We start from the raw sequence: 13,456 nt of genomic DNA on the forward strand, positions 1-13,456 counted from the left end.
AATTCTTTTGTTGTTATTTATTTCTAACTGCATTCCTACAAGTATACCATAGTCTAGGATTCCATAGCATACTGAACACATCCCCTACAGTTTATCTGCAACAGGAGTTATTTGTTGTTGGCTCATTAATTTTAATGTATCTAGTGTTCAAGGGTTTTTGTATAAATTAGTTTTAAATGAGTCAACGAGTCATCAACACCACAGATTAAACATTTTCTTCACCTCTGCGGCATCACCCACCGTACTTAAGTATTACTTCTGTAAGGTGAGTAAAGGTGAAGTGGAGTATAAGGTTATGTTCCAAGCTCAGAAAATATATATATATATATATATATATATATATATATATATATATATATATATATATATATATATATATATATATATATATATATATATATATATATATATATATATAGGAGTGGGGACTGCCCAGAGGATTGTAAGGCATCTATTTATTTCCTTAAAATATTCTTTTAGTTCTTCACCCAATACAAAATTTATATATTTACTCCCTTCTTCAAAAATTTAAGCAGGGGTCCTTTTCAGATGATTGTGGAACTAATTTAGAACAGTATCCATCATATTAATAAATTATCTAACCCCATTTATTTTTTTGAGAGTACCAAAGGTTTTGATAGAACTGTTCTTGTCGGGATCAAGCATGATTTCCCCTTTTTGTACGTTGCCCAAAATCCGTTTTTTTTTGTTCCCTCCTGAACACAAAGAAAAAATCTTGTGGTCTGGTGACCTTACTTTTTAACCAAACACTGGTATACTCTACCAAACTACCAGCTAATACGGGTGCATAACAACAGTTGGATGATTTCTTTGAATGATTTTTCCTACAGGTACCAATTTTCGGTGTCTGTGCCACATTTCCTTCTTGTGCAACAGGCCAAACTATTACATCAGCTTTCAGACGTAGAATCATGTTGAAAACCAAGTACTAAAGAAACTTTCTTTACTAGTCTTATTTATGAACAAACCAAACAAAATCATTCTGAAATTTTTTAAAGTTTAAATGCAATTATACTGTGTATTTTATGATATGTTTTGAATTAGTTGAGAAAATTTTTTATAAATAGTTATTTTCAGCCTGTCAAAATTCTTTAATTTTTGAGGATTTTGACAGCTAAATGAAAAAAATTATGTGGTTATGAAGAGAGAAGTTAAAACAATACAGCCCCAATCAAGTAACCCGTAGCATTGCCTTTATGCATACTTTCTAAGTATCCTTTTAGTTGCTCCGTTTCATTCTTCTTATTTGTACTGTCCGAAGTCTTAAACCATGTTACTTTGGCAGTTAACTATCCAAACATTATGCAATATATTTACTTTTCAGTTTGTGAAAGTTAAGCCACTAAAAATCCACACGTTTAAAAGCTTTAACAACGTTACTCTAAAATTATGACTTTAATTGGGATGCACCATTTTAATAGTTATATTTTTTTTTTTTTAGAAAATAAATAAATTTGTTAGATATCGTACCTTTTCCTTCTTTGAATTGTCTTTCTTTTCACGCTGTCGTATGTACAGTGTTTCACGAACCTGTAAACCGCGAGGAATATGTGGGTCAGTGGAACTCCCCGGGAACGTGGGACAACAAGCTGGGCTCGTATACCTGCCGGCAGCGCGGCAACAGCGCGCCCCAGGGGATCGGGCCGTGTCGAGTCGCGCTGGCTGCAGACGCGATAACACCAGACACTGTCCCACCTGCAATGCTGTGGGCTGCGTACTATATATTCTCAGAATGCCAGGCACAAAAAATACATGCACTGCTTGGATAGTACAAATCTGCTGTAATTTTATTACAATCCTACATGTTGAAACATAAATAATAAAATTAAATCTGATCGCACTTCGTGCATATTCCAATTTTGATATAGATTTAACCATGGAGTTTTTACAGTCTTATGAAAAATTATGTATTTACATGCCTGCACACTTTTTTCGTATCAATTTATGAGCAAATTAAACTAATCCCTCCAATAGATTACTAAACATACTTCAGTTATACCAAATTAAATAGACATATCTTGTTTTGTTTTCATATTTTGTAGTATCCAAGGTTGAAAATAATCAATTTTTGATAGCCATTTATCTAAAAATATATGCCTTAATAATCTCAAATTTTGTACCGAGATGTTCTGCGTAGAATGAATAAATGCCATACAGAAAAAAATATATTTTTTTTGCGATCAGCTCCGTTATCCAAACTACCCAAGGGATGAAACCATTTTCTCCCTAGTAAACAGGGCCGATTACCCTCAGTTACCACCAAGGGAAGCGTCGCAATTCTTCTGCTGCTCACTATCACCTGAACAATTTTCTTCATTTTTATTTCTAACTGTTGTTGCGACCACGTGGGCAAGGCAATTTTACAATGGCATGTTTCCTACAATATGTGCATCCTGCAATTGTTTACTGTTCCTCCAGCCTTTCCTTGCATGCTACTGTTTGTCTTTTATTTTATTTTTTTTAATGCATGCATTTTCTATGTAACCCGGCCTGGATCACTAATGGCAAACTGTTGTTACATGCTTAAGTGAATTTTGTGGTCTTTTATCCTTTGCTCTACAAGCTCCATCTGTTTGCTCTGGTCTGTACCTCCTTCACCTGCAACTGTATGCATTGCATTGTGGTTGCCATGAAGTGGACTTATTTCTGTACTTGTCTCACTTCTTCAGTGTGACACATTCCTTTCCTCTGCCTCTGCTGTCATGACAATGAGAACAGCATCCTTCTAAAGTGAGCCTATTCTTGTAAAACATGGTGTGCAGTACATCCCTGTCCTGCATCCCGCACACCAACTGGTTCCAAAAATTTGTTCTAGAAACGGGAAGTTGCAATGCATTTCTAGGTATCGCAATTCTGTTACATAGACTGCTATATATTCCCCTTCGCATAAGTCTTGTTTGCGAAACTTGTATGTCTCCACGATCTCGCTGGGCTTTGGTTGAAAATACGTCATAGCTTTGTAAACACTTCACTGAGTTGCACCGCATGTGGTTCGTTAAGCGCGATTAAACACATGGCCAAGTCAGACAGCACCAACCCACAAACTGTAGAAAACACCACTCACTTTACGTCGTCTATGTGTTCTTTTTTTCATAGCAATGAAAATAAATATTTTTGCGATATGACTCCTAATTGTGCCAACCCAGCATGAATTCTCCAATCACTCCGACGTTAGCCAAAATGCTATATCCCCATAACCTTCATTTTCCCAGACACTTCTACGAACAATCTCTTTCGCCACTGTTATGTCTGCACATAATCCTTAACCACATGATGGGTTGCAATTCTCATTGCCCCAAACTTAGCTGTTTGTGTACTGCACAACCAACTGTAACCTCTCACACCTTTAGCTGCCTGCTCATTTGGCTATTTACCTACATATTTTACATTACAATGTCATACACTACAGTTATGTTGTTTCATGACTATATATGCTGAGAGCTTAAACATTATTCTCTAAACTCAAGAATAGTGTGTTTTCTTTTATAACAAAATGAGGTTTAAATTATGTAGTAGATATGCTGGTGTGTACCACAAAATTATAGTATTGTAATTCCAGTTTTATTTTTTAAATAATGTCTGATGTTACAATGGTAAGTGGGATACTTAAATTTTTTTCTTTTTTTTTTGTAGAATATAGTTGAGAGGATAACCTCACCAAGTCATTCAACATTCTCGGATGATGTAATAGAAGTAAGAGCTCCAACGCCACACGATTCGTCGACTGACGAGTCAGATGGAGAGAAGGAACCTACTCCACAAGATGGTGATCATGGCGAGGTTGGTGATATTCATTTTTATTATAAATTTATGTTGGAATGTAAAATAACATATCTGTTGTGTTTTTGAGATTGTAACTTTTTATCTTAGATGTATATTCGTTACACCACTGTACTTCTATTTGGTACAGGTACTGTAGGGCCGCGACGTCTTGGCGTGTCGTTTTGCGGGGAAGCGGGGAAGAGTAAATGAGAGGGGAAGCAGCTGCGCGCGCTCATCAGCCGCTATGCGGTTCATAGCAAAAACATCAGGCGCCACGCTCTCAGTCTGAAGTGAACAATGGAGCTCGACGCAGGAGATTCAAGATATAATAAAGTAATACACAGTGGGGAGACGGGAATTATAAGTAGTGTAATCCAGTTATGTGATGGCAACTGAAAGAGCTGCGCGATACTCAGGTATAAGCCAAAGATCAGTTTCGCGCATCCGAAAACACAACAGAGAGTTGCCAAATAAAAAACAAACAACAACAGGCAAAAAAGGTAATTATAACTATAAATAATAATACTTACATTATAAGTTTTTAAACGCATTCCCCGTAATTTCATCCGCGGTTTGTTTGTTTTGCATTTGGCTATTTTCCAGACTTTCTGCACCACTAGTTAGTATATTTGTTATCTACAAGTGTAGCCGATATTGCTACACATATTGCAATATATTACATGATATTATATTACATTATATTGCATTACATACATTATACATACATATTCATTATATATATTGCATTATATATTTTATGATATATATGATTTTGATATATATTAATGCATTATTAATATATTGTTTATTAACAATTTATATGTTTATATTTACATATATATATAACACAACTTTATTTGACAGTGAAACAGCCTCTCATGTTTAATTATTCATTTCAGGCCAAAAAAAACTGGGAAACGTAACGTATGTTGTCAGTTGATGACTTTGATAGAAGAGTGATCAGAGACACTATCAACAAATTTTATGCAGTAAAAAAAGTGGTTCCCACAACAAGGAAACTACTGCCAGTTTTGAAAGAAAAAATCGGATATAGTTGGGGAAAGATATAGCTGCGTAAAATACTCAAAGACATGGGTTTTGTGTGGAGAAGAAGCTTAAATAAGCGAATGCTTCTTCTCGAAATATCTGGCGTTGTTGCTTGGCGATCACGGTACCTGACTCAGATGAAACAGTGCAGGGAGGCTGAGAAGAAGATATTTTACATGGATGAATCCTGGGTCGACACTAATTTAACCTTTCAGAAATGTTGGTAAAAGAAAGGTGTCGTTGAAGGTGTAATGGCAACAGGAAATGCAGCGCACAGACTGATAGTTGTAAGCGTTGGTTCTAGGCAAGGCTTCCTTCCCGGAGCCTCTCTTGTTTATAAAGCAGGCACAACAGGAGACTACCACGGCCAGATGAACTCTGGAAACTTTGAAAAATGGATTACGGAAAAAGTGATTCCAAATTGGCCACCCGCTTCAGTCTTGGTTATGGATAATGCTCCATATCATTGCAAGCAGGAAGACAAACCGCCATCCAAGTACGACAGTAAATGTGCAGTGATAGCTTGGTTGCAGAGAAAAGGTATAGAATGTGACAATAAAATGCGTAAAACAACACTTACCGAACTTGTTGAAAAACATTGACCGAGAAAAAAACGTTTCAGAGTAGACAGGTTAGCTGAGCTACATGGTCATCGTGTAATTCGTCTGCCTCCCAATAATTGTGAATTAAATGATATTGAGCTCGCGTGGGCCAAAATGAAGCGTTTAATTCGTGAGAACAATACTTCTGGTGAACTTTCGTTGCAAGCGTTGCAGTCGCAAATCACCAGGGCCTTAGATTCCATCACAAGCACCGACTGGGAAGTTTACTGTCAACACGTGGTCAGTAAAGAGGACGAGTATTGGAAAAAGGACTGGGTCATGGATGATGCATTGGAAGGTTTTATAATAAATGTGTGTAATGACAGTGCATCTGAACATAGTGACGCAACTACTGACAGTAGTGATGAATCTGTTCTTGCTGTCCCATTGTGAAATTCATATACATGCTGCTATGCAACACTGTTTATTTCAGATTCTCTAAACTGCCAAAATTCATACTTTTATGTTTGAGATAGTTCTATTAATCTTAATACAAATGTTTTAAAACTTATTTGTCAAAAAGTGTTTTTTCAGAGTACTTCGGCTTTGTTTGCTAGGATACAATGTAATTATTATATTATGTTACTATATTGTGTTATGACTGTGATATTTTTTTCTGTTTTAATACAATTGATGCCAAACATTGTTACTATTATCGTGTTTTTAATGTCAACATTATTTCACACTGCTGTCATTCATCTTAACTTAAATCTCTACTGGTAGCTAAATAGTGTTATAATAGCATGTCATTCACGTTATTTTCTGAGTCAAAGTACTAAACGTTTTGTCAGTAGGATTGTACTACATGAAAAGAATATACGTTTATCTATGGGTCAATGTTTTATAAAATACCCGAGGATGGTTTGTTAGAAATATGGTTTTCGGCCCCCTCGAAATGACTAAAATGGTTCTTTCAGAGTGCTGTTATGGAAAAAATACCAACCCGAGTGCATAAAAGTGGTAAGGTTGTTGACATGCGTGAAAGTATCATGTTGATTGTCTTCACGTTTCAGCCAAACCAAATGGAAAAGAAAGCATCAGCGAGGGAGTTAGCTGCAAGTCAAAATAATTGTGTTTCCTACAGCAACTCACAATTACAAATTTAGTTCTTAACTTTAAAGTATTGTATAGCTATGTTTAACTATGTTTGACTTAGCTACCCAGTCAGCAAATAGTGCACTACCTTTAAATAATAAATTACCGTAAACCATTATCGCATCTTTCTATCATTAAGATCTGCGCTGTGTTGCACCAGACGTGAGATTGTTCTCGACCAATGTTTTCGGAACGACATAAAGTCTTCCAGGCCGTTGCTATCTGCGGAGCAGGCAAGGCAGGACGTGTCGATTACAAGGTCGCTGAGCTCTAGGGAGTCGACCCGCCTTGACGTCGCGGCCCTACAGTACAGTGCAATGCAATGTAAAATACTTATTGATATTTCATTAAAATATGGAAGTAAAAACACCCGAGGGTTGTAAGGCATCTATTTATTACCTTAAATTATTCTTTTAGTTCTTCACCCAATACAAAATTTATATATTTACTCCCTTCTTCAAATATTTAGGCAGGGGTCCTTTTCAGACGATTGTGGAACTAATTTAGAACAGTATCCATTATATTTATAAATTGTCTAACCCCATTAATTGTTTTGAGAGTACCAAAGGTTTTGATATAACTGTTCTTGTCGGGATCAAGCATGATTTCCCCATTTTGTAAGTTGACCCAAATCCGTTTTTTTTGTTCCCTCCTGAACACAAAGAAAAAATCTTGTGGTCTGGTGACCTTACTTTTTAATCAATCACAAGTATACTGTACCAAACTACCAGCTAATACGTGTGCATAACAAAAGTTGCCTAATTGCTTTGAATGGTTTTTTCTACAGGTACCAATTTTCAGTCTCTATGTTTCATTTCCTTCTTGTGCAACAGTCCAAACTATTACATTAGCTTTCAGACGTAGAATCATGTTGAAAACCAAGTACTAAAGAAAATTACTTTACTAGTATTATTTATGAACAAACCAAACAAAATCATTCTGAAATTTTTTAAAGTTTTAAATACAATTATATTGGCTATTTCATGATATGCTTTTGATTTAGTTGAGGAAATTTTTTATAAATAATTATTTTCACCCTTTCAAAATTATTTAATTTTTTGAGGATTTTGACACCTAAATGAAATAAATTATGTGGTTATGAAGAGAGAAGTTAAAACCATACAGCCCCAATGAAGTAACCCGTAGCATTGCCTTTATGCATACTTTCTAAGTATCCGTTCAGTAATCCGTTTCATTCTTCTTATTTGTACTGCCCGAAATCTTAAACCAGTTACTTTGGCAGTTAACTTTCCAAACATTATGCACTATATTTACTTTTCAGTTTGTGAAAGTTAAGCCACTAAAATTCCACACGTTTAAAAGCTTTATTAACGTTACTCTAATATTATAACTTGAAATGGGATGCACCATTTTAATACTTATATTTTTTTATAGAAAATAAATAACTTTGTTAGGTATTGTACCGTTTCCTTATTATGAATTGTCTTCTTTTCACGCTGTCGCATGTACAATGGTTCACGAACCTGTAAACCGCGAGGAACTCCCCGGGAACGTGGGGCAACAAGCTGGGCTCGTATACCTGCCGGCAGCGCGGCAACAGCGCGCCCCAGGGGACCGGGCCGTGTCGAGCCGCGCTGGCTGCAGACGCGATAACACCAGACACTGTGGCACTTGCAGTGCTGCGGGCTGCTCCGATATATTCTCAGAATGCCAGGCACAAAAAATACATGCACTGCTTGGATAGTACAATCTGCTGTAATTTTATTACAATTTAACATTTTGAAACATAAATAATAAAATTAAATCGGAATGCACTTTATGCATATTCCCATTTTGATATAGATTTAACCATGGAGTTTTTACGGTCTAATGAAAAATGATGTATTTACATGCCTGCACACTTTTTTCGTATCAATTTATGAGCAATTTCAACTAATTCCTCCAATAGATTACTAAACATACTTCAGTTATACCAAATTTTATAGCCATATATCTTGTTTCGTTTTCATGTTTTGTAGGATCCAATATTGAAAATAATCAATCTTTGATAGCCATTTATCTAAAAATTTATTCCTAAATAATCTCAAATTTGGTACCGAGATGCTCTGCGTAGGATGAATAAATGCCATAAAGAATTATTTTGCGAACAGCCCCAACTGCCTGACCACGTAATTTTTTTAAAATTAAATTTAAAAAATAATGCATTTAATTTTTTTCTTAAAAGAATGATTATATAAATTTACATCAAAAAATATAATAATAATTTTTAAAAGTTCTTTTTGTATGATAAATCTAAAAACATGGCTCTAAACAAATTCTAACGTCACAGTCCTTACACCAGATTCTGGTTTCTTTTCTTATACGTTTGCCATTCTCGTTCTTTTTAGCACAGTAACTGCACACTGTCATAATGGTTCTTTTTTGATAGTATTCGGTGGAATATGCCTAGCAAAATGGCGTGCTGTTAGCCTCAGTGGGTTTGGTGTAGCACTTGGTCTCCCTTTTGGAGAGTGGTCGTTTGGAGCTGAATATTTTTCAATGTGGCTCTCAACAAGTTGGAGACGGTATTCTAAAAAATCAATTGACTTTCCAGAAGAAATTTTTCTTAATATGATGTATGAGTTGCAACCAGTTTGGTCTATGAAATGCTAAAAAATCTTATTGTAGTACTTGTGTTGTTGTTTCCTAGATGAAGGGCAATATGACATTTCTTGAACAGAACGGTCTACTCCACCCATAGTGTCATTATAGTCGCACACTACTTTCAGCTTGACAACTTTTATTTTACTTCTGTTTTTTACTACTTTTGTGGTAGCATTGTGCACTGTACTCAAGAGGCAAACAGTTTTCTTATCCTGCCACTTGAATGCCATAACCTTACCATGCTGGAAAGCTTGGATCTCACCCTTTTGTAATTTTCCCTTTGAGAAACCTTGAGGCAGATCCTTTCTTCTGCTGTTTACAGTCCCATATACATCCATCCTCTGTTTTATAAGCACATACGCAAGTTCTCGAGACATATACCAATTGTCTACAGTTACACAGTAGCCCATATTCAAGAACTGATCCATCAGATGCAGGACTACTTTGGCAGAAATGGAATATGTGTCATACTTTTCGTTATAGACTGTGCTCTTTCCAGTGTATAAAATAAAGTCGCAAATGTATCCTGAGTCAGTCTCGCACAACACAAAAAATTTCAGTCCAAAACGAGCTCGTTTATTGCATTGATCATTTTCCATCCAAGACGGCCTTTGTAAAGCATTAGACTCTCATCCAAGCTGAGAGAGTCTGCTGATAGATAGACTTCACTAAATCTTTTACGCAAGTGTTCCATTATTTCAAGAAATTTCCACAACTTTGGATTTGGATGGTTGCGAAGGTCAGTGCTATCATTGTTTGCAAAGTGCAAAAATTTCATCAGTAGAAGAAACCTGTTTCTGGACATGAGTTCAGGAAATATTGAAGACTGGATGACCTTTATTTTGTACCAGTACTATTCTTGCCATGGCAACTTCACAATTCCTTGAAGAATAAGGATTCCTAAAAACAGCCTAATTTCATTTTCAGTAGTTGGGATCCATGTTTTATAAACTGATCTTTCTTTTGGGGGATTTTTGATAGTGAATTGTTCTTCATATATATTTGTTTTCTTAACAACAATGTCAATCAATACCTGATCAAAGTATAGTTCTAAACACTCCAATGGTTTACATGTGGAATCTATGTCTACAACTACACCTGGATTACCTGTAAAAGGAAATCTTGGTGGTGCTGGAGGGATGTTCTGCATGTCCACATCACACCACACACTACTCTCTTGAAGTAGTAAATAGGCACTTGAAACCGAAATGTTAGATGAATCGTCACTACTATCACTACCTCTACCCAAGTCGACAGAATCCGCATCTGAATCATTTTCATAAGAGCAAGGCACATAATCACCTTCGTTGTCAGATTCACAATCTGTTTCATTTCTGTCCTTCAAATTTTTTCTGTTACTCGAAACCATCTCACGGCATGATTTCTGGAAATAAATCCAGACATAATACTCAAGAAATGAAAATTTACTAAAGAAAAACATATAAATGCAATTGGTTTCACACAGGGGAAAAGTTTTTTTTATATGTGCTGCAAAGAAAATCTTGCCTTTGATAGCGGATTATTGTGATATAATATAGTCTATTTCAGATAATGAAGCACATTTTGCACAATTTCTGCAACAAACATTTATAATATTGAAGGTGAATATCATGAAGTAATGGACAAAAAATAATAAAACAATGATGTTTCGTAAGAATTTTCCTATGTACAAGTATCTATTTCAGCACATGACAAAAATTTCATACTACATGGAAAGAGTATAAATAACACACACACTTACAATCTGAACCATTTATTTTTCATTTGTTTATGCCCAGAATTTGTAATTTGTATTTTTCGAAGCTGACAAAAACAATATACGAAATTACGTCATTGAGATTGAAAACAAAACTGATTCTCACTTCAAATGCACTGGTCGTATTCCAATTGAATTAGGAATTAGGAATTAGCTATTTGTAATTTACAATCAGAGCGAAATTTTTTTTTTTACTATAGTAATGGTGCCCGAAGTTTGTAATTTGCAAGTAAAAGCTTCGAAGCAAAATTACCAAATATCCTAATTTAATATATGAACACACATACTCAATTTTGCAATCAATACTGAGAATTTTACACTTCAAAAAGAAAAGATGAAAATTTTATAAGAAGTTTTCTATATATTAAACACATACATATTTTTCATGTAAAATTTATATCGATGACCAAACATACACATTTTACTGAACCATTATTACATCACTTGTGAGTAACTAAAAAGCATAAAACTTACCTCAAAACGATAATTTATGAATTTTGTTAGCATTTCATAACACAAATAGGATTCATAAGATGAAAATCAAGAAAAATTATTCACGGTTCACTTGAAAATAATGCACCTGTACACATAAAATAATAAACAAAAAATTTGGCACGTTAATTTCTTCCCGAGTCGTCTATAAAAACTAAATACACAATCCCTTCTAGCGAGGAAATGAACAACTATAGGCGAAGTTCTGTGCGACATCTAGTGGGAAAATTTTCAACTAAGTCAAGGAAGCAGCACAGATTGCTTTGACGGGAAAATTGTTGCATAACAATATAATACAGCACATAAATGTTCGTGCCCGCTGAAATCGCGGGATGCGTAAATTATACCAGTTATTACTGCACGCAAAATTTGCGGGGTACAGTCAGAGGGTTAAACCAAAATACCCAAGGGATGAAACCATTTTCTCCCTAGTAAATGGGACCCATTTCCCTCAGTTACCACTAAGGAAAGCATCGTAATTCTTCTGTTGCTCACTATCACCTCAACCGTTCTCTTAATTTTTATTTCTAACTGTTGTTGCTACCACGTGGGTAAGGCAATTTTACAATGCGATGTTGCAGACAACTTGTGCATCCTGCCATTGTTTACTGTTTCTCCAGCCTTTCCTTGCATGCTACTGTTTATGTTTTATTTTATTTTATTTATTGCATGCATTTTCTATGTAACCCGGCCTGAATCACTAATGGCAAACTGTTGTTACATACCTACAAGATTATGCTGAATGTGGTTCCGAACACCGCTAACATGGTTGTTTAAGTGAATTTTGTGGACTTTTATCCTTTGCTCTACAAGCTCCATCTGTTTGCTCTGGTCTATACCTCCTTCACCTGCAACTGTATCCATTGCATTGTGGTTGCCATGAAGTGGACTTATTTCTGTACTTGTCTCACTTCATCAGTGTGACACATTCCTTTCCTCTGCCTCTGCTGTCATGAAAATGTGAAATGCATCATTTAAAGTGAGCTTTTTTTGTCAACATAGTGTGCTGTACTGCTTTGTCTTTCATCTCACAACCCCTTGTTTCTGTAGCTTATGTTTTAGAATCGATAATGTACTTCAGCATCGCAAATCTGTGAAATATACTGCTATACATTCCCCTTCACATTAATCTTGTTTGTAAATATTATATGTCTCTATGATCTCGCTTGACTTTGATTCAAAGTGCGCCATGACCTTTGTAAACACTTTACTGAGTTGCACCGCATGTGGTTCGTTAAACACGATTAAACACATGGCCAAGTCAGACAGCACTAACCCAAAAACTGTAGAAAAAACCACTCACTCTACGTCATCTATGTGTTTTTTTTTCAAAGCAATGAAAATAAATATTTTGCGATATGACTTCTAAGTGTCCCGACCCAGCATGAATTCTCCAATCACTCTGACGTTAGCCATCATGCTATATCCCCATAACCTTTATTTTCACAGACACTTCTACGAACAATCTCTTTCGCCACTGTTATGTCTGCACATAATCCTTAACCACATGATGGGGTGCAATTCTCATTGCCCCAAACATCGCTGTTTGTGTACTGCACAACCAACTGTAACCTCTCACACCTTTAGCCGCCTGCTCATTTGGCTATTTACCTACATATTTTACATTACAATGTCATACACTACAGTTATGTTGTTTCATGACAATATATGCTGAGAACTTAAACATTATTCTCTAAACTCAAGAATAGTGTGTTTTCTTTTATAAAAAAATGAGGTTTAAATTATGTAGTAGATATGCTGGTGTGTACCAAAAAATTATAGTATTAAAATTCCAGTTTTATTTTTTAAATTATGTCTGATGTTGCAATGGTAAGTGGGATACTTAAATTTTTTCCTTCTTTTTTTTCGTAGAATATAGTTGAGAGGATAGCTTCACCAAGTCATTCAACGTGCTCGGATGATGTAATAGAAGTAAGAGCTCCAACGCCACACGATTCGTCGACTGACGAGTCAGATGGAGAGAAGGAACCTACTCCACAAGATGGTGATCATGGCGAGGTTGGTGATATTCATTTTATTTTAAATTTATGTGGGAATGTAAAATAACATATCTGTT

The 13,456-nt window shown here is 35.5% G+C and overlaps 1 protein-coding gene across 9 annotated transcripts in view; it reads left to right on the forward strand.

Moving 5' to 3' along the window:
* LOC134529175 (uncharacterized) overlaps nt 1–13,456 on the forward strand; it is a 646,085-nt gene that overhangs the window by 288,277 nt on the left and 344,352 nt on the right. For all 9 annotated transcript variants that reach the window (XM_063363010.1, XM_063363001.1, XM_063363007.1 and 6 more), the window contains 2 exons: nt 3,655–3,801; nt 13,252–13,398. In XM_063363010.1, coding sequence (XP_063219080.1) covers nt 3,655–3,801; nt 13,252–13,398 — 294 coding nt within the window. The remainder of the gene's footprint in view (nt 1–3,654; nt 3,802–13,251; nt 13,399–13,456) is intronic.

This window comes from Bacillus rossius, chromosome 2, assembly GCF_032445375.1.
Source record: "Bacillus rossius redtenbacheri isolate Brsri chromosome 2, Brsri_v3, whole genome shotgun sequence".
Classification (NCBI taxonomy): domain Eukaryota; kingdom Metazoa; phylum Arthropoda; class Insecta; order Phasmatodea; family Bacillidae; genus Bacillus; species Bacillus rossius.